General features: G+C 41.9%; 1 protein-coding gene across 1 annotated transcript in view; it reads right to left on the bottom strand.

Annotated features, from left to right (window-relative positions):
* The window catches only part of PLEKHH2 (pleckstrin homology, MyTH4 and FERM domain containing H2), a 120,413-nt gene that overhangs the window by 12,344 nt on the left and 85,189 nt on the right, over nucleotides 1-22,880 (bottom strand). The window contains exons 21-25 of the mRNA XM_077749313.1: nucleotides 21,760-21,937; nucleotides 20,494-20,649; nucleotides 18,503-18,600; nucleotides 9,715-9,856; nucleotides 5,356-5,501 (exon numbers count right to left, since the gene is read on the bottom strand). Coding sequence (XP_077605439.1) covers nucleotides 5,356-5,501; nucleotides 9,715-9,856; nucleotides 18,503-18,600; nucleotides 20,494-20,649; nucleotides 21,760-21,937 — 720 coding nt within the window. The remainder of the gene's footprint in view (nucleotides 1-5,355; nucleotides 5,502-9,714; nucleotides 9,857-18,502; nucleotides 18,601-20,493; nucleotides 20,650-21,759; nucleotides 21,938-22,880) is intronic.

Below are 22,880 nucleotides of genomic sequence, written 5' to 3'. Positions count from 1 at the left end.
GAGCCCCGCGTCGGGCTCTGTGCTGACTGCCAGCTCAGAGCCTGGCACCTATTTCAGAGTCTGTGTCTCCCTCTCTCTCTGACCCTCCCCTGCTCACGCTCTCTCTCTCTCTCCCCTAGAAATAAATAAAAATAAAAAAAAAAAACTTTAAAAAGAAATAAAAATATCTCTTGAAAAAAAAAAGAAAAAGAAAAGAGAACCTACAGGGGAAGAAAATCTTTCCTGGGGTGGAGACAGTGTCATGGAGTGGAAAGTGCAGTGAATCTGACAGGAGACCTGGGTGTGCGATCTCAATCTGCCATTTATTAGCTGTACAAGTGGACAAGCTACTGAATCTCTCCGAGGCTCAATTTGCTCATCCTTAACACGGAGACAACAATGTTTACCTCTTATTTTTCTTTTGTGTTAAGAGGCTAATAGTTAATAAGCTTGTAGGGTTTCTATGGTGACCAAAATCCTAATGAAACAAAATACATGTGTGTTTCCAAGGTGTGTGTAGTGATCCTTTTAAGTGCACACTATTTCTGAGAATTTATTAAATCTGATACTCAATGACTAATAACGAGAGAATTAAAAAATATGAAACTGTGTGGTGAATGGTAATGAGAAATACCAAATTTTCCACGAAATTCCTTATTGTAAAAAACAATGAAATTATATTAATAAAAAGAATCTCTCACCACTAAGCCCCAACTAAACCCATGAATGTTTTTGAGCATTCCACAATGATTGCTTAACAATAATTGAATTTAACAATAACTAAAATTCTAACAACAACTTAACCACTCCTCTTAAACCTTATAAAAGTATGCTGAGGCCATAGATAAGTAACTGGGATGAATCTACAGTATTTATACATATACTATATTTGTACATGGTAAAAGTTATCAGAATCTCATGAATAAAAACTCCTGGCTTACTATCTACTGAGAGTCTGTTCGCTAAGGATAGGCAAGCATTATAAGGATGCTGGGGCGTCAGGGGTTGGCTCAGTCAGTTGAGTGTCCAACTCTTGATTTCAGCTCAGGTCATGATCCCAGGGATTGAGCCCTGCATTGGGCTCCATGCTGTGTGGAACCTACTTGGCATTCTCTATCTCTCTCTTTCCCTCTGCCCCTCTGCCCCTCACCATGCTCATGCTCTCTCTCTCTCTTTAAAAACTTAATATATATATATATACATATATACGTATACACACACACACACACACACACACACACACACACACATATATATATATATCAGCAAAGGATGCCATTTAACCTAAGTCATTGAACTCCCCAGTCCTTTGACAAACAAAATGTTGTTTTTATTGTTCTTTGGTCAAACGAAATATGGCATATACATGCAATGGAATGTTATTCTGCTTTTAAAAAGAAGGAAATTTTGACACATGCTCCAACACTGGATGAACCTTGAAGACATTCTCTATAGAAAAATAAGCTAATCACGAGGATGTGGAGAAAGAGGAACCCTTTTGCACCATTGGTGGGGATGCAAACTGGTGCAGCCACTCTGGAAAACAGCGTGGAGGTTTCCCAAAAAGTTAAAGATAGAACTACCCTACAACCCACCAGTGCACTACTAGATATTTAATCAAAGGATACGAGTGTGCTGTTTCGAAGGGGCACAAGCACCCCACTGCTAATAGCAGCGCTACTGACAATAGCCAAAGTAGGGAAAGAGCCCAAATGTCCATCGAAAGATGAATGGATAAAGAAGATGTGGTTTATATATACAATGGAATACTTCTTGGTGATGAAAAATAATGAAATCTTGTGATTTGCACCAATGTGGATGGAACTTGAGTGTATTATGCTAAGCGAAATTAGTCAGTCAGAAAAAGACAAATATCATATGATTTCACTCATATGCGGAATTTAAGATAGAAAATAGATGAACATAGGGGAAGGGAGGCAAAATTAAAGAGGGAGACAAACCCTAAGAGACTCTTAAATACAGAGAATAGACTGAGGGTTGCTGGAGAGCTGTTGGGTGGGGGGATGGGCTAAATGGGCAAGAGGCATTAAGGAGGGCACTTGCAGGGCACCTGGGTGGCTCAGTCGGTTAAGCGTCTGACTTCGGCTCAGGTCATGATGACACAGTTCATGGGTCTGAGCCCTGCGTTGGGCTCTGTGCTGACAGCTCAGAGCCCGGAGCCAGCTTCAGATTCTGTATCTCCCTCTCTCTCTGCCCCTCCCCTGCTCATGCTCTCTCTCTCTCTCTCTCTCTCAGAAATAAATAAAACATTTTAAAAAAATTTTTTTAAAAAGGAGACACTTGCTGGGATGAGTACTGAGTGTTATATGTAAGTGATGAATCACTAAATTCTATTCCTGAAATTATTATTATGCTATATGTTAACTTGGATTTAAATTAAAAAAAATAATTTTTAAAAAAGGAAAATAAGCCAATCACAAAAGGACAAATATTGTATGATTCCTCTTACATGAGGTTTCTAGAGCGGTCCAAGATACCGAACAGGAAGCAGAATGGCAGTTACGAGGGCCAGGGGAAAAGGGAGAATAATTTGGAGGTTTAATTTGGGAAGAAGAAGAGGCTTAATTTGGGAAAATGAAGAAGTTCTGGAGGTGGATGGCGGTGAGGGGAGCATAATAATGTGAATGTGGTTAATGCCACAGAAACATACACTTAAAAATGGCTAAAATAGGAAAAAAAAGTTAATATGGTGTATTTGATAGTATATATACTTACCGCCCCCAACGGATGCTATTAAGCAAACAAAGAAGGTGTCTGCATTGTATAAAGAAAGAAAAGTGAGTAAAGAAAAGATGCCGGTCATGCGACATGCAAACGCTACATCATTATTTAATAATATTGCTGTGCTAAAAAGCACAGAACATATAATCAAAGAAAAATATTTAATATTCCTTCCAATGCTGAAATTAGAGTTAAAATTCAGTGTAAAATGCTGATCTACAGTTCAAATCCAGTCCCTACATTCGTAAAAAGCATGTCCAACTCCTCGCAAATATATTAATTTCACAGATGTTTGAGCATAATGACTTTATCACCCATTTACTCATCAGTATACAGCTTTCAGTACCAGGAGCAATATAATGCCTTACCTCACAATGATGGAATTAGATCGACTAATTCCATTAGTCATTCATGGAATAAGAATATGAAGATACCCTAGATTTTACTTTACTAGTCCAAGTTGTCACTTACAGATGATAAAACTGTGGTTCAGAGAGGTTAACTGACTTGCCCAAAGTGGCGCAGCCGTTCAGCAAAAACGTATTACGTGATATTTACATGCAAAGCATAACGGTGTGCACGAGAAGATTTCAAGATCAGTGAGTCTACACCCTCAAGATGTCTACAACTTATTAGTGAGGACAGACCACACACACACACACAAACACGACACAAGACAAGGAGCATTTTAGGCAGCTGAGAGAGTATAAAGTGACCTGGTTCCAAAGAAAGAAGAAGGATTCAAATAGTACAGTTCTTCCCCTGGGGAATGGCTGGCCGCCGGCTGGCGGGGCACACCTCTCCCTCCTTGGTGCTCCTGCAGCGCCCTGTCCCTGTTGCTATTAACTATGTTCACTCTGCAGTGCTTGTTTGCAGGCCTGTTGCAGCACTGGACTGTGGGCTCCCGGAAGTTAGGGTACAACCCGTCTGAAACCGTGGGCTTACGTATCCCCAGGTACGTAATGTTTGGCAAACAGAAGTCACTAAATACAAAATAAATGAACAAACGAGTGAGAGAGTAAATGATAAATGGGTGAGAGGGTGCCCGGATGCGGATATCAGCTGCTGCCTTCAGTCTAATGATGAGCCTGTGGAAGGCAGGCGATTTAAGGTTGAGGACAAGAAGGAGAAGCCGGTGGCACTCCTGCGTTTCCTTAGTGTCTTCACTGCTTTCTTTTCTTTTCTTTTTTAATTTTTTCAGAGAAGGAGAGTGTGAGCAGGGGAGAGGGCAGAGGGAGAGAGACAGAGAATCTTAAACAGGCTCCACGCTCCACTTGGAGTCCAATACGGGGCTTGGTGCCATGACCCTGGGATCGTGACCTGAGCTGAAATAAAGAGTCAGATGCTCAACAGACTGAGCCACCCAGGTGTCTCGCCTTATTTTCTTTTTTAAAAGCCAAACATACAGAACTTGGAGTCACCAAGGTCACCATTTTACTTCAGCAAACTGCACAGGGTCAACTCTACTGGTGAACATCTCTATTCTGCATCTGCCTCCCATCCTTTCTTACTTTCGTGAGAAACAACTTGGCACCAAAGAATGGCCACTTCCTGGCGACCGTCAAATAAATGCGCACACAGTCAGCAGCACTGTGTCCCCGGAGGGCCATCCACCTNTGATCATGTGACTCCCATCTCACCACTGTCCACCCTGTATCCTTTTGGAACATTCCTCTCACCAAATTCTTACACTATTAGTGCTTTCTGTATGACCTAGGTTCCCCACCTCCCAACCCCCACCAGGAAAAGTTAAAAAAAAGTCTGATAAGCTAACNCGGAAGAGCTGTGATCATGTGACTCCCATCTCACCACTGTCCACCCTGTATCCTTTTGGAACATTCCTCTCACCAAATTCTTACACTATTAGTGCTTTCTGTATGACCTAGGTTCCCCACCTCCCAACCCCCACCAGGAAAAGTTAAAAAAAAGTCTGATAAGCTAACATCAAACCTTAGAATAAATTAATTTAAAAAGGGAATTTCTCATTGGAATAGCTTTAATTTTTAAAGAGAAGTACAAGTACATGACATTGAAACCAAAAAATGTATGCATAACGAGGGAATTTTAGGCACTACCACTGCCGGGTAAAGAGATGTTGGCTGTGAGGGAGACGCCTTAAATAAAATCACAGTGGAAATTGCTTACTTCTAAGGAGACAAGAGACTGATCTTACGTGTTTCTACTTTGGAAAACTCACAGTGAATCGGATTTGCCTCTATTTTTCAATTGAGTCAACTTTTCTTTATATATTCTCTGAAACCAAAATTCCAAATCCCTTGTATTTATTTAAAAATTTATATTNAACATTTCTTGGAAAACCCTTCATAAAATTAAACACAGTACTGGCCACTTTTTTCTTTTTATTAGTAGGGTTAATTTGGACAAGAATGAATAAGATCAAATGAAAAGTAGATCTTCTAACTTAAGGCAAACATTTTTTTCCTTAAAACTTTAAATATAGATTCTCAAGTTTCTAGGCCCATCTTAAATAAAAAGATTGATAACCTCTTGGTATTCAACAGCATTAAAAAACCTTAAGAAAATGATCATGTATAATACATTTTCATCTTTAAAATTTGAACAGAAAAATATCACCCAAACGCTACCCTTAAAGAGTCACAAGGGCTTCCTTACCTTAACTGTTCTTCAGAAGTGTCATCTCTGTACCTTTTAGGATAAAATTTTTCTATGACTTGTTTTAGAGTTTGATTTGTTTTGCACTGATTGGTAACATGCCCTGCTGGAGTTGAAAAGGGTCTTTCAAAATCTCCAATCTCTACCTAATTGGAAAGCCAAAAAGAAAAGAAAGGATATTGAAGAGTTTTTTTAAAAATTAGTTTCATTGTTTCTTACCATCCTTTGGAATATACACACCTATTTGTCACGATTGTGTGAGTATGGAACTTATAATCATACATAAGTATTAATAAAATCTAAATTTCATTTGAATTCTAATTTAGAGCAAAATCTGTAATTCAAACATTTCAATTCCATTTCTACATAAACTACTCTTGGTTAATATTGCCATCTAGTAGTATTTGCTAAGGATCACTAATATGATTAGTTATAACAGCATAGGGTAATTTTTTGCTTTTAGGGTGCTATTTTAATTGCTCATAATAAAGCACAATGGAAGCTAGTAATTAAAGACAAAAGAGTTATGAAGCTATGAGAATTCTCAAAAAAGTATTATTTGTAGGATCTCTACTGAATATAATGCATGTAAGAATTACATTCTCATTACTTTCTTCCTAGATTTTCTGCATAAATGGTTCTGTATCCATCCCCTTTTTCTATTATTCTGGGAATAGAGCCCTCTATTTCCCTTTCACCTTGAATGAAAGAATGCTCAATCCTTATCTGTATTAACAGGATACACAGATGCTATTCTCTACCCACCCACCCATCTCTCTATCCACTCATCCACCCATTCGTTCATCCAAACCTATACGGAGTGTCCATTATATGTCAGGCACATAGTAAATGAGGTGATAAAAGGAAAAAAAAAAAACAGTTGAACACAGTTCCTACCCTCAAAGAGTTTATTGTCTAATAGAGGAGACTGAAGTATAAACAAGTTGAGTATAAGCAAGTTGTTTATACTTGCAATGACCCATGTCAAGTGGCTTATATAGGGTACCAAAGAGGGCTCAAGGAGGGAGGTGGAGTGGGGACATGCAGATGCATGTCCTTTTGGTCATTCACATCCTTACCTACAGCACTCCCCGACAAGCAGATGGAAGGTTCCATCCAGACTAGGATGGGTCCCCATCTCAAGGGGCTCTTGTGCCTCCAGGTAAGCTGTTAGCACAACCAGCCTCTGAGGTTCTGACCCCTGTGGCTTTCATTTTCAAGCTCTTAGTCTAACCCATTGCCATCTAAATTCCTTAGCTGAACTTTGCTCTTACAGTGTATTCTACCTTTCCAGGTTCTCCGACCCGGTTTCTTAGTTGTTGGTTCCTTGGCTTGGCCCTGCTATTCAGCTCTCCTCCTTTCCTACCTCCTTCCCTAATTGCCCCACACCAAATACAAGCTGTCCGTCTGCTATTCAAACATACTGAAATCCTTCCCCCAGAGCAAGCTTTTTATTGTCCTCACCTATAACCAGATCATACTCAGCACAGCTACCTGAGAACCTAAGAGCAAGCTCGGTCCCCCAAGGAGATGGCAGTTTGACAAACAATAGTTACAAACATAGGCCATTCAAGGCAACCTTTCTCTTTAGGAAACCCTACAGTGGAATCTCCAAGGTCAGTGTCCCCTCTCTGGCACCTGGCATACTGTGTGGCACAGAATGAGCACATAAATGTTTGCAGGACAACTGAAAATCAACTCAGAGGGCTCCCAATAGGAGTCACATCAACACGATGCCCTCCCAAGACACCGTGCACGATGATTAACGATCCGCTCCAAGAATTTCCTAAGATGGAGAATATCAACAGGGGCCTACAGATACTCAAATCTTCAAGAGAAATAACTTTTCTTCTACAGATCTCAGATTAGCACATTTAAATTTCTTCACAAAGACTATTCTGAGGAAAAGAGATCAGAGATACTATATAATTTTCCCTTCATAGATGGAGAAATTATACTTTTCAGTTAGTAACATGTTCAGAATTTTCTAGGTGGACGTATAGTCTTACCTCTCTACTCATTCCTCAAATTCATCTAAAACATGTTAGAAGTATATGTCTCTAAAATACACTGGAGAATGGACTATGGTAAGGCACTGTGCTAGGTAGATGAATAGGGACAGCCCTTTCCCTCAGGGAGGCTACAGTCAGTGGTGCGAAGCAGAAACAAATGAATAATAATAAACCACTGAGGTAAAGACAGTACCGTGCAGGACGTGACAAAAACCCCAAGAGGGACACTTAACCCACACAGGCAGAATTCAGGAAGGCTTCCTGGAGTAAGTGATACCTCAGGGGAAAAGTAAAGAATAAACTGAGGGGCACCTGGGTGGCTCAGTCAGTTAAGTATATGACTATTGGTTTCGGCACAGGTCATAATCTCGCGGGGATTCTCTCTCTCTCTGCCCCTCCACCGCTTGCCCTCTCTCTCAAAAGCACAAACTTTAAAAAACGGGATACACTGAAATTAACAGGCGAAGGAATGGGGGTATAGATGTACCAGGCAGAGCAGACAAACAAGTAAACAGAAGAGGTAAGAGAAAGTGAGCCGTATGCAAGTCAGGGAATTGTGCAGGGAACCAAAGCTTACATTTTGCTTGAGCATAAAGTTCAAAGCAGAGAATATTAACAGATGACGCTGCAGAGGCAGGCAGAGTGGAGCTCACAAATGTCCTGTGTAAACAAGGGAATGATGGCGAGATCCACTCGGCGGCTAGATCTCCACCTCAATTCCAGAGCTTCCAAACACACCACCTTGGCTCAGCCTCCTGGCCCAGATTGTAAGAAACTGGTGGCCTCCACTTCCTGTCTCTCTTTTGGGATGTTGCCCTCATCATCCAGCCGCCATTCTGCGAGGAAGCTCACACAGCCACATGAAGAAGCCATGTGTCGGTGTTCCCGCTAATGGCCCCAGCACAAGTCCCAAATAACAGCCAGGGCCGGACACCAGACGTGTGACTGAAGCCTGCAGCGGCAGAGTCACAGCCAACCTTGGAGCAAGACCAGCCGTCATCACTCATCCCTGCCTGAACTATCATGTTAAGTGGCTGAGAAAGGCTCATGAGTTCGAAGCCTGCTGCAGGAGAGCAGGTGGGACGTGATGGTGGCCCGACCCACAGCAATGGGGGCCTACATGCAGACGAGGGAAGTGGTGAATGTATCTTAGAGTTACAATGGGCAGGACCTGATCACCGAGTGAAAAGGAGGGCAGTCAGTGATGATTGCTGGACTCGAAGCTTGCATGGGGGGAGCCAGCAGCACAGTGAAGATACAGAAGGTGAAGGAAATGGAGGGAAGACAGTTCGGTTCTTGCTATGCCGAATTTAAGGAGCACATGAGGGAAGAGAAGCAGAGAGCAAAGATTTGGGAACCGGGGCACAGGTGGTAGATAAAGAGATGTCCTGGGGCGGTGTGCACTGTGCAAGGACCACAGACCTGGGGGGACCTAGGCCTTCGTCCCGATGACATATCAGAGAGTTGCCTTCACATTCTTCCTCAATTAGGTTGTGCACAGACTCAGGTGTGGTGGAGACTGGGGGCTGCCTCTTATGACTAGTCTCTCCTTGCTGAGTAATAAAGACCTTGGCTGTAGCCATGCTCCTTGCCAGCCAGCTCAGACCACATTTGCTGGTCTCCCTTGGAGGCTGGCAAGGCCATACGACCCAGTTCTGACCAGGGAGACATAAATGGAAGTGCTCTAGGTAACTTCTGGAAAGTTTCTCAAAGGAGGAAAGGCACGCCCTGCTTCAGCCCTTCCTCCATCCTGATGCCCGGGACACTGATGTGATGTCTGGAGCTCGGCAGGTCTCCAGACCAGGAAGAGGACATGCTAGGGAAAGAAGAATGGAGACCAAGATGAAGCCCATGCCGCTGACGACCCTGTAGAGGGGCCAGATTGCCTGTCTCTCTAGGTGAGAGACAAATAACACTTCTATTTGGATTAAGTCACTATTAATTTCTGCGTGCGTTTATGAAAGTCTGAACTTAATCCTACTGATACAATAGGTAAATAAGAGAAAGTGCGCTAGCCTTTACAAAGACCCATTCCTCTTGGATTACTGGATGATTTCAGCACGGCATCTTGAGCCCTGCGGTTCTGCACTGAACTCCTTTATAAACGCAGAGCCTAGTGGGATACTTTTAAGATAACTAAGAAACTAGGTTGCACAAGAAATATTGTCTCAGTCGACATCACCATGGCTGTCAGCAATTGTAATTATAATGCCTGTAAGTTTTAAGGCGTTAATCATAGCAAAGTGAATAAAGAATTACAAGATATATTGTTTGGCTATATTTAAATCAATGTACAAATTAGGATCTTACCTTTACAAAATATTACTGTACATAACACGGAAGTTACCTGAGCTAACAGAGCTGCCATTTCTAATGCCAGGTCCTTGTTCAGAGGAAAAAGTCCATTTATTATTTGATCATTTGTCTGATACATTAACAGCAACTTTTCTCTATCAGTCTCTCCACCAGCTTGCATTGAGAAATACAGTCTTAAAAAAAGAGGAAATCTTTCGTTACAGGCTATTCTTAAAAGGAAGAAAGGAAAGACAAATCCAGAGGACTGATACAGGGTTATTCTCAGGTAGTTTTCTAAGTGATACAAACTTAGAGCATGATTCTCAATCCTCTCTCTTTCTGTTTCATATTAACACCTTCAGCAAACAGAGGAAAAGCTGCTTTGAGATTGAGGAATGCTTCTGTGCTATTTTTTATACCCTAAAATACCCAATCCTTTACTAAGGAAGGAACTAAGGCACTGAGTGAAATTAAATATACCCTCTCTTGTAAGGAATGCTGAGGTAACCCTTCATTTCAATGGGCTGTATAAAAGCCATTTTCAAAACACTCATAATCTTTCCTAAATACCTTGGAAATATCAGGGAATAGAAAAATGAAGATTTGAATTCAAAATCAACATCAGGGGTGCCTTTGACTGGGTGGCTCAGTCGGTTAAGCATCTGACTTCGGCTCAGGTCACGATCCTGTGGTTCGTGGGTTTGAGTCCCATATTGGGCCCTGTGCTGACAACTTGGAGCCTGGAGTCTGCTTTGGATTCTGTGTCTCCCTCTCCCTCTGCCCCTCCCCCCACTCTTTCTCTCTCTGAAAAATAAACATTAAAAAAATAAAAAATATCAACATCAAGTTGGGGGTGACAGTTTTCTCTGGGGGGGATCCAAAGTATATTATTTGTACATTTTAATGTCTTAACTTTTTTTTTCGTCATCCAGGTAAGCATCTTTAGGAACTCAAACATAGTTTACATGTTGCTATTATTACTTGTTGAAATAGGGGCTGTCTTCTGTTTGCCTAGGAGGACTTCAGCAATTCGGTGACCTTCTTTATTTATTCATTATGGTTAAATTCACTATTCATTATTCATTATTCACTATTCAGGAGACCTCGGGGGGCTCTGACTTCAGGCTGCAGACCCGGCACAGGGTGCTATAAATGCTGTAGATGTAACAACAGTGGGGTGGGTGAGCAATACGCTGTTGTACTTGAACGTCAGCAGGACATCAGAGTGACAGGGAAAGAGAGATTTAGGTCCACAACGTGTTAGGCATGTGCCCAATTAGCTCTAAGTGGATTTTCAGCCCTTTCTTCCCAATACCCTTGAAGGAAAGGACACACTGGCATCAGTTACAGTATCTTTCGCACTAATGATCTCTGTTGGCAGGCACTGAGAGATGGCAGGGAATCTCAGGGGAAGCAGGGTGGGTGTACTCTGAAAAGCTCTTCCTTCCTATGATTTTGATAATTCTTCCCACCCACCACACTTAGGAATCACAGGCCCATGCAGTCATTCAGAGTGGTGTCCGGAAAAAAACAAATCCTAAGCCCTACTCATCTGGGACTATATGATGAGAAACTTAACTCACAGAAGACTATGGCTGGGCAATCGAAACAGATTCTAAATTCAAAATGCTACCAGGGCGTCCGGGTGGCACAGTCAGTTAAGTATCCGACTCTTGATCATGGCTCAGGTCATGATCTCACAGTTCATCAGTTCGAGCCCCACATTGGGTTCTGCACTGATGGTGTGGAGCCTGTTTGGAATTCTATCTCTCCTTCTCTCGGCCCCTTCCCTGCTTGTGCTCTCTCTCTCTCTCTCAAAATAAATAAGTAAACTTAAAGAAAGAGAGAGAGAGAAAAAAATGCTATCAGCAAAGTGATATAAAACAAAAGGGAATCAAGTTTAAGAAGAAAGCCCTCTCTTTTTGGCATAGCTTATTTCCTCCACCTGAAGTCAAGAAGTATGTCTTAACTCGGGTTTAACTAAGGTTCTTAATAAAAGCTTGAATTGATACTATAGGTAGAGGGAAAAAAGGACCAGATGTGCAAACAGGTGCAGGCAAGAAGACCTAAAGTGCATTTTTTATTCTTCCTGGCATGCCCAAAAGACGGATCCTGGAAGGGGAAATGAAGCACTATGAGCAAAAAGGGAAAAGCAATCCCGGGCACATATATAGGAAGACAACGTGTACAATCATTGACTCGAGCCTCTAAAGAAACAGTTTGCGCTCCAGCAACCGTACAGGGACTTGGAGAGAATGCGGAGAGGAACCAAAGTCACAAAAATGATCAAGAGTCAGAAACTCAAATCCGCGGTCTTGGACAGACGAGGTGCCAGGGGAATGTGGGTTCTGTGACAGTCCCCAGAACGACCAGCTTCTAGGCACTCGCTGATCCTAAAGAGGCCTGCAGCAGAGGAAGTGGGCTTCCATCCTGCAGGCAGGGCTGGGTCAGACAGCAGGGGAGTGGCAAATGTCCACCTCCTCGCTTGATACCGGAAGTGGACTGCTGTGGGATGGAAATGTTCAGGACCAGCTCCTCCACCTGGGTCCTGCTTCTGAACGTGGTAGCGCTCTCAGCGCTGCTCGGAACCCCTTTGTTGGCCTCCAGCTGGCTCCGTATTTCACTCCTACGAGCATTTATGTCCTACCGTCATCTGTCTCCTCCTCTTGTTAACTTAGTGAAGGAGCAGCCTGCCTTCCCCTTCCATTTACCTTCCCTTCACTCCTCCGTCCATCATGGTCTCCTGATAACACTACTGAACTGCAGTCTTGACCTCCCACTCCGCCCTTTGCCTGCTGCCTCTATGGCTACCATCTCAAGTCATCTGCTCAGAAAGCACCAATCTGCAAAGGCTGCCTCTACGGTCCCACAATGTCTTGTACAAATGCATGTTATATTCCGCTTGTATACACACGTTATATTCATGGTAAGAGCCAATATTGATGGGCATTTACTGTGTGGCTAGTCCGAGTGCCATACATGTGCCAACATACAGTCCTGCACACAGCCCTAGAGGTAGGTACTCTTTCCATTTCGCATAGAGGGCCTCTGAGGCACAGAGATGGTAAGTGACTTACTCAAGGCCACACAGTAAATGGGAGAGCCGGGATTCCAGCCCAGGCAGATTCTCTCCAGAGGCCCTGTTCTCCACTACTCTGCTCTTCTGTTTCTGTTACAGCATTAATTACACCGCTAAGATTTCATGTCTGTCTCTCCCTACAAACTGTAAGCTTCTTTTTTTTTTTAAATTTTTATTTCTTTCTGAGAGAGAGAGAGAGGGGGAGAGAGAGAGGGAGAGAGAGAGAGAGAGAGAGAGAGAGAGAGATACAGAATCTGAAGCAGCCTCCAGGCTCTGAGCTAGCTGTCAGCACAGAGCCCAACGTGGGGCTCGAACCCACGAACCATGAGATCATGACCTGAGCCGAAGTCGGACGTTTAACCGACTAAGCCACTCAGGCGCCCCACAAAGTGTAAGCTTCTAAAGGGTAGGGGGATTCTATTCGCCTTTGGACCCCCAGGGCTCCCACAAGGCCTGGCACTGGCACCCACTGAAGAGACGTTTACTGCACGAATGGGCAAATGAGTGGCAGTGAGAATTGCCAAACATGGGAATTATTTGCCAGAAAAGCCGGAAAAATCCCCTTCTGTGGTCGGGGCAGTGTCCTCACCTGTGAGATGGAGATAATAGTGATACCGTCTCAGCGGTGTCCTGAGGATTCCATGAGAGATGGAAACAAGGAGCTCAGCACCAGGCCTGGTGTGTGGTAAGTGGTCACTAAATGTTGGTTATTCTTATTACTATCACTATGATTATTATTAGGGTTCTTCTCTAGAGATCTTTAGAATCACAAGAATCTCTGCATTCTGGAATTGTTTTGTTTTGTTTCAAAAAACTTTTATCATCTTTATTTTTGAGAGAGAGCGAGAGAGACAGAGGGGGAGGAGGGGGGGGCAGAGAGAGAGGGAGACACAGAGTCTGAAGCAGGCTCCAGGCTCCGAGCTGTCAGCACAGAGCTCGATGCGGGGTTTGAACTCATGAACTGCAAGATCATGACCTGAACCGAAATTGGACACTAAACCGACTGAGCCACCCAAGCACCCTTGTTTTGTTTTGCTTTTGCTTTTGCTTTTGCTTTCAGTACAACAGCCTTTACAGTTTGCAACGGGAAGTGGGAGAGGACCGGACACGGGACACGATGTCTCTGGCACCAGGGACAGTTTTCAAAGACCTATTCTGTCTCTGTCCCCCCAAAAAAGCCACTCTGGAAATGTTTCAGCGTGAACACGGCTGGAAGAAATAGGATAAATTAGATGGTCTGTCAAGATGTCTCTTGGCTTAATAGGCAATGGGTACAGGTGCTAAAGGCTGCAGAGACGAGAATATTTGCCTATGCTCCAGAAAGTAAGAATTAAAAAGCAGTAATGAGGGGCACCTGGGTGGCTTAGTCGGTTAAGCGTCCGACTCTCGCTTAGGTCATGATCTCGCGGTTCGTGGGTTCGGGCCCCACGTCGGGCTCTGTGCTGACTGCCAGCTCAGCGCCTGGAGCCTGTTTCAGAGTCTGTGTCTCCCTCTCTCTCTGACCCTCCCCTGCTCACGCTGTCTCTCTCTCTCTCTCTCTCTTTCTCTCCTAGAAATAAATAAAATATTTAAAAAAAATAAAAAATAAAAAAATAAAAAGCAGTATTGAAAATAATCTTCTTAAAAATTGTTTCTTTACTTATTTATTTTGGGAGAGAGAGTGCGCTAGGGTGAGCAGGGGAGGGGCAGAGAGGGAGGGAGGGAGAGAAGCCCAAGCAGGCTCCATGCTGTCAGTGCAGAGCCTGACATGCGGCTCCATCCCATGAACCGTGAGATCATGACCTCAGCAGAAATCAAGAGTCAGACGCTTAACCGACGGAGCCACCCAAACGCCTCTGAAAATAATCTTTTATTTCATAAAGTGGGGTAGGAAGAGTTGCTGTCTTTAGGGAAGGACCCTTGCCGCAGTTTCAGTTTGTTAAAAACATGTCCTGACTTATGCAGTTTCAAATACACAATAAGAAAGCAAGTTAAATAAGCAGTGTAAGCACAAATAGAATTCAAACGTTAGTTTCCAAAGGGTTGTCTGTGAGAATAAGTTCAAACGCTATTAATTAGATCTTTAACTTCTGAATGTAAATAATTAAAATTCCACAACTTGCTCAATATAAATACAAATTCCATGATCGAGAGCGAGTGTCTAGTTTCGCTTGTTACAGCACTGCTTGACAGATGAAGAAGTGAGTCCTTGGGTGCATGATAGGTCACAGCCAGTCCCCCTTCCAACTGTGTCACTGGAAATTAGGGCTCATTGTCTAAGCTATTTATACACATATGCAAAGCGCAACCACATTCAGAAACGCGGTACTTTCTCATAGCTGTGGCTAACCAGCCACTTCAGACTTCTGTTAAAAATTAAACCTTTTGGTTGAATTGCCTTTTTTTCTGATGTCAAAGATATTGTCACGGGACTTTTTTTTTTCTTGACAAGGCAATCTTTATTATGTATGATTCACAGCTCTCTTTGTCCTTCTTAGTGCCATTTGCTAGCCTTGGATTATTATTCTTATCTCTGTTTCGGACTAGCTTTTTGCATTGCATCCAAATGTAATTTGGGTTCCAACCGTAGCTATCACAGACAGAATTCGTATGTGTTAAGCATTCATAAGGCATACATTATTAGGAATAGTCTTAGACACGGATATGATCCCATTAAGTTCCAATAAAACCGGATGAGAATTCCTGAACCTCTCTCCATGAAGATACGTGGCAGGTCAGGTCCAGGAACTGGCTCTCTTCAACAAAAGGTAAGATTAAGAGACAGAGCAGCAATGGGGACCTCCGGGGGCTTCTCGAAAGTGGGCATGCGTAAGAATCGCCTGGAGAAACGCTAAATCAGACTCCGTATGTCCACAGATTCTGCTTGACTCAGTAGGTCTATAGTGGTGTTTAATAATTTGCATTTCTTTTCTTTTTTAAGTTTATTTATTTATTTTGATGCGGAGGGGAGCAGAGAGGGGGAAAGAGAGAGAGAGAAAATCATCAGCAGGCTCCACACCATCAGCGGGGAGCCTGACGTGGGTCTCACACCCACGAACTGTGAGATCATGACCTGAGCCAGAATCAAGAGTCAGACACTTCACCAACTGAGGCACCCAGGAGCCCCAATAATTTGCATTTCTAACATGTTCCCATGGGATCCTGAAGTTGCAAGTCCAGGGCCATCTCTTTGAGAACAACTTGCTCCAGCAAATCACAGGACTCAAACAAAATCATCGGGAAGGTCCGAGTCTTCCAGCCTGCTATTCTTGCCAGGCACCAAAGGACCACAGATAAAGGCTACCGTCAGTAGAAATGGGCGCCTCCAGGAGTAAAGCCTATTAGTTTCCATTAGCTAAGTAATCCTGCTTATCTCCAAGAAGTAGGATTTTAAAACCTTAGATATCAAAGCTTAACAGTCACCTTGTATCTCAGAACTTGTGCAAATTACCATAGGTCATGAGCCCCTGAACAGAGACGCTCCAATGGCTCATAACTACCATTTATTCAGATCAAAGGAATCCATTCAAATAGTGGGGGGGCCTTTTGTGGCTGACTGTAGGAAAGGAGTCCTCAACAGGAATGTGCCACCTTTATTTAACCGTTCCCCTAATAAGAGACATGTAAGTCCCTTCCAACACTTATTTTTCACTGTTATAAAATACATGGCTAGGGAGATACTGAGGTACAACTGGCATACTCTCATTCATGCATATGGCTATTTCTGTGGGACAGATCATTAGAAAAAGAAATTCCAAATTGGATCAAAGGCTATCACGTTCTTTACGTATACAGCGTCTTTACTTCTTACATTCCAGTTTTAGGCCCATGACCATCTTTCAAAAATCTCTGGGAGAAGTAACGACTACACGAGCAATGCCACCAGTAATTCTTTCATTCTAGTATTTTAGATTCCTTATTTCATGGAGTGTAAGATCCAAATAAAATCATCGCAATACCTTTTCATTTTTTTTGTACAGCTAATGTTACCTGGTCAGTGACCACTGTTTACTAAGTACTACCTTCTGCTCGTACATGGAAGAAAAGAAGATATTTAAAAAAAAAAAAAAAAAAGGAAAGAAAATCTAGTTTCTGATCATGTGCCAAAGTACATTAAAATTGTATCTGTTGGGGGCGCCTGGGTGGCTCAGTCGGTTACGCGTCCAACTCTTTTTTTTTTTTTTAAATGTTTTATTTGTTTCTAGGAGAGAGAGAGAGAGAGACAGCGTGAGCGGGGTGGGGGGGGGTCAGAGAGAGAGGGAGTCACAGACTGAAACAGGCTCCAGGCTCTGAGCTGGCAGTCAGCACAGAGCCTGACGCGGGGCTCGAACCCACGAACCCCGAGATCATGACCTAAGTGAAAGTCGGACGCTTAACCGACTAAGCCACCCAGGCGCCCCAGTTACGCGTCCAACTCTTGATCTCAGCTCAGGTCACGATCTCACGGTTGGTGAGTTTGAGCCCCACATGGGGCTCTGTGCTGACGGTGCAGAGTCTGCTTGGGATTTTCTCTCTCTCCCTCTCTCTCTGCCCCTCCCCTGCTAGCTCTCGCTCTCAAAATAAATAAATAAACTTAGAAAAAAATTGTATCTGTCAGGAAGATACGTGCTCCAGGCTCACTGGTTTTTTCCCAATTCCTGAAACGCTCTGAGCAGCGTTCCCTCTACAGGCTTTGGAACATCCTTTTCTACTCATTTCCTCGCTGCCGCTTCCAGCCCCCTCGTGACCCTGGCACAAGTGTCATTTCCTCAAAGATGCCTCCCGATGCCTCCAGTCTAGGTCAGACTTCTTCCTATGTGCTTACAGGACCACATTCATTTCTTTCAGAGAACTTAATGGGTAATTATGTATTCCTGAGAGTTACTGTGTGATTAACAAGACTGTAAATTCACAAGATCAGGGTACCATTTTACCCAGAGCATCTAGCCGAGTGCCTGGTTTATAGGTGAAGCTCAGTAATTACGGAGAGAAAAAGAATCTGAAAGAATGAGCATAAATGCATATGAATATGTGACTTCTTAAAAGACTTGAGTAAACAGAAATATTTCTTCTTTAAAAAGTTTTTAAAGTTTTATGTATTTAAATAATCGCTATACCCAACATGAGACTTGAACTCATGACCTCGAGATCAAGAGTCGCACGCTCTTCTGACTGAGACAGCCAGGTGCCCCAGAAGTATTTCTTCTCACTACAGATCTTCAGTAGGGTATTTGACTATTTAGTCTTTATGAGAAAATATATGGTTAAAGAAATTTTTGGAAGTGAAAAAAAATCACCCTGTACCAACCACCCTAAGAGAGAAGCTATTCTTTCTCAGAGTTTTTTTTTCTAATCTTTGTCCAAATGCATATTTTTATAAAATATAGCCCTTCATGACATGAAGAGACTAGAGCTAGAAACAAAATTTTATGTGATAGTTTCTTCTCAGAGTGGGGCGCCTGGGTGGCTCAGTCAGTTAACTGTCCAACTTCGGCTCAGGTCATGATCTCAGGGTTCATGGGTTCGAGCCCCGCGTCAGACTCTGTGCTGACAGCTCAGAGCCTGAAACCTGCTTCAGTTCTGTGTCTCCCTCTCTCTGTGCCCCTCCCCTACTCATGCTCTGTCTCTCTCTGTCTCAAAAATAAATAAACTATTAAAAAAAAAAGTAGAGTCTCCTTTTACAGAAAAACAAACACACACATAAATATTGTAACTTGCAAGGCTACTCAACAGAAAACCATAGCGCATGATGAGAGCATAACGGTACACCCGTACTTTGGTGTTTGAATATGGCATTACACACCTGTTTTTATAAGTTAGACGAACAGTTCTCGTACCTTCCCATTTCCCAGGCTGCTGTTCTTTGGAAGCCTGTTCCCACTTAGAAATAATGTCACAAATCTAGAAGGGAAGAGGAAAATGGAGATTTGTAGCCGTTTTCAAATCAGCATTTTTGGAAGACAAGCATGTCTGCAGGCTGAAAATTTTCCAGTGACTATCATCAAACCAAATGGACCGAAACCTTTTGTTTTAAGCTTCTGGGTACCCTCGGTTTTGGATTTAATTATAGCTTGCTCTTTGGTCCACTTACCCTTTTGGACACCCATTAACTCTGAACTGTAGCAATGAATATCTTACTCAAAAAGGAATCTTAATGAAAGACTGCATGAGAAACAAGAAGATTCCAGGAATTATTTCATAACTTAATCACTGAAGAAGCAACTTTTCCACCTTCTGAGTTTATAAGGACTGGAATTACTGAAGTTATCTCAAAGAAACTTGAAATATAGTCTTTAGATTCTTTGATTGGGAAAGAATAAAAATTCTTCAGGAACCAAATAAATATTTGCTTGTTATTTAACAGGTCACTTAGAGAATTATAAATAAGTCTTCAAAACTATGTGATAGGCAGTTATTCAGCAAACCCCCCACTGTTTACTCAGCTCAAGTCAACCAAAACTACTAGCTTATCTTCTTGACTAATTATTAACAGCAGTGCTCTAGAAATGTGTGTCTCAAAATTTACATTTGAATTTGCTGAACTAAATAGGATGTAGCTGGAGCTGAAGAGAAAATGACATTCACTTATCTAGATCTCTCAATATGTAGCCACATATGCAGGCAGGCAGGGGTGGGAGGCAGGTAGCACACCTACTAACCAAGATTCCTAATGAACTTCATAGAAGTGTGACCTTCATAAGTATGAACTTCAATAGTATTCTGTGGAACCCCTTCAAGCCCCAACAGGTTGATCTGCAAGTGAAGCTGGGCTTTGATAGTTTGATGAAAGAACTTCATATCCTCAAAACTTCTGGGAAGCTATTACTTATGGTCTATTTCTTCTCCTATTCTGCTCCAATTCTTTCATCTTCAAATCACAGGAACACCTTCACCCCGTAACAAGGCACTTATTCCCAAGAGCAATCGAGGACCCTGTCAAGTAGGGAAAGGGGCCAGACCCAGTTCTAGCTGTGTGATCTGGGGTAAATCATTTTCTCCGCTTGGGATTCAGCTTCCTCGTTTGCAAAATAAGTGGGGCTAATTCCTATCAGGTTCCTTACAGTTCCATGTTCTCTACTTCTAACTGTTGTCTTTGCTAGATGGAAACTTTAGTAGTGTCATTTTACTATGACCTAGAAAAGATTTTTTAAAAGTCTTCCAATATTCTATCTTTGTTCATGATTTTCCTTATGTCTGGAATTCCTTCTTTATATCTGTAGGTCCGTTTTCTACACATCCTTCAAAGTCCAGTTCAGCTCTTCCTTATTTTCTAGTGCTGACCGTAATCTCTCCGTCTGTGGAACATTCACAGCGCTCTTAAAATGTGTATCATTTTCAATTCAAGTTTAAGGTTATTAGTGTATAAGGTTGTTCTTCCCCAAGCAAATTATAAGTTCACTGTGGACAGCGACTGATTCTGGTCCTTCTTTGGACTCCCCACAGGGTCCAGCCCAGCTCCTCTGACAGCATAAATAAAAAACTACTTTGTGAATGAATACAATAAAAAGCTATTTTATTAGAGCTTCCATACATCCACTCTTATTACCTTATTGGTCAGGAAATTGTTGCTATTGTTAATCTTTCTTCTGTCTTAACATGGAATATACGTGCGTGTGCAGATTGTGTATCAAGAATTCTATGACTTCAACAAAGTGCTGAAACCTTTTTTTTTTAATTGGGAAGATTAGATTACTAGAATTTTTAAAAATCTGTTGAACTAAGCTTTTTGCAATAGCAAAAAGTAGCCTCTTTGCCGTTTGCGGGGTCTGCCTTCTTAAAAGGAGTTGGCTTTACCTTAATGTTTCCTTGAAGACAATGCTCCACATCCCTGCCAGAAGGATCATCTGTGAATAACGCAAAGCCAGACTGTGTTGGCTTTCTCATTCCTGTGTCCTGGTTCAAAGTATTCAAAAACTCTTCCACTGTGGTGGATGCATCAAAGCCAACTACCTAAGCAGGAATAACAACATTGTTCTCTTAATAAAAGCAACTATGTACTTTTCAAACTTAAATTTCAAAGAGGAGTTAAGGGAGAAACAGGCTATATTTGATGCATGATTAATGATAACGTATATTTATCTAGGTGCTTAAACTCCCTCCACACCAAAGCTCTGCTGGAGAAAATTAATGTCATCTTAATTGCTAGCTTGCTGTAAGAATTTAGAAATCCTGGCTTCAGCCAACAGACATGAATTCAAAATACAAAGATCATTTGACAGCTATAAACATCTTGCAGAGGTATCATGCCTACCTATTAAAAGCAAACGAAGAACTACAGCACAATATGAAATTTTTAGGCAAATGGAAAAAAATATAAAAAAATGCACTAAAACAGTCACAGGGATGTAAGCAGAGCACAAGAAATTTGGTCAATATTCTTGTAATAACTTTGTATGGTGACAGATAGTAACAAGACTTATCTTTGTTATCATTTAGGGATGTATATAAATGTCAAATCGCCCTGTTGTACCCCTGACAGAATTAACACTGTGTGTCAACTGCACTTTAATTAAAAATGAATAAATAGAGAAAAATAAATAATGTTTGTCTCTTTTATATGCAGTGAATTCCATGATAAAAAAGCTCTGGCTAAAACACTAACTGCCAGCTTCGGAACATGTTTGCTTCAGGTCAACATCTGTACCTGAGAGCTATAAGAGCCGGGAGGAGTTTTCCCACACAATTCCTGAGATTTGGAGACTTTAAAAAGACCAAACTTGTACACACCCACTGTCAGTAATTATTTTCTTATCCAGCAAGTGCACTGGTAGGGAAAGGCGTCAACCAAAGTAGTTATGATTTTCTCCATGAGAATTAGAAGGGCCGTAAAGCTCCTCCCTTATTTGGCTCTGTGTGGATTTTCGTTCGAATCCTTCTTAGCATAACTGTTTCAAAACTCAGCTGTTCTGAAAGAAGACGTAATATATTTGCCCATTTATGGTCACTGCCAGCTGTTGACAAAGGTAGGCAGACAGTCTCACTTCCCTGTTCCACAGAGGACACACGCAGGATTCAAGATCAGGCAAGCATGCTTTCATCAGGGCAGAGAGCATAGCCCACCTGATATATCCCATTCATGAAGTGCACGGGGATGCTGAAGGGCAAAGAGTGATGATAAGGGTTTCGAAGAAGGGTTGAAAGAATTTCCATTCTTGAGGGTCTTGCTTCTCGGTCTCCATTTTGTTGTGTTCTTTCTACACACCGCTGGCAGTAAATGGCATATTTTCCAAATTCTGTCCTATAATATACAAGTTAAGATAAAGCCTAGGAATAAATTTAAGACAACCTAATACATTAGGTTGGTGTAAGTTACAATGTATTCTGCTAATTTTGACTGTGATTTTTCTTTTTGAGTGATAATGTTAAATGTTACAACTTTTCTCAAATTCTCGTTTCTTTACTTTTGCAACTGACTGAATCCAACTTCCCCACGAAGCATTTTCCCTCTTTACTGTATTATTATCACTACAAAATGAATTTAAAGTTAGCAGTCATTATACAGTCAATAGACTAATTATATTAACAAATACAAAGGAAATAATTGTATAAAAATAGTATAGGATAACTTAGGAAACACATGATGGAGTAGAGTTCTCTTTTGAGGAACAGAGAGGTTAGTGCTTGACTGCTAAACAAGGTAAGAAAATATCTCCAAACAAACAAATACATGTATTTTCCTTCTTTACCCTATAAAACATGCACTTCTTAAAACATTTTAAGCATTAAACGAAACCACTGGTGTAAATAAATACAAATGCTAGAGATTTTATTTGCCCTCATTTGTTACATATAATTTTTTATAAAAGCAGACTGATAATACCTCCAAATGTGTTTGTATTGTGAAATGCCTTCTAGGCAGACTTTAAAATATCACCCTTTAGGGGCGCCTGGCTGGTTCAGTTGGTAGCGTGTGCTACTCTTGATCTCAGAGTTGTGAATTTGAGGCCTAAGCTTGGCCTACCCATTACTTAAAAAAAAATCTTTAAAATGTCACCCTTTGTCCAGGGTCTCTTCAGTGACTGCAACTAAAATCACATGGCATTGGGGTACCTGGCTGGCTCAGCTGGGAGAGCATGGGATTCTGGATCTTGGGGTCACTAGTTTAAGCCCCATGTTGGGTGTGGAGATTACTTAAAAACAAATAAACTCAGGGCGCCTGGGTGGCTCAGTTGATTGAGCGT

This window comes from Crocuta crocuta, unplaced genomic scaffold (genome assembly GCF_008692635.1).
Source record: "Crocuta crocuta isolate KB4526 unplaced genomic scaffold, BGI_CrCroc_1.0 scaffold118, whole genome shotgun sequence".
NCBI classification, from domain to species: Eukaryota; Metazoa; Chordata; class Mammalia; order Carnivora; family Hyaenidae; genus Crocuta; species Crocuta crocuta.
Note: the sequence above shows the minus strand (reverse complement) of the source record. Positions and strands in the feature narration are given on the sequence as shown.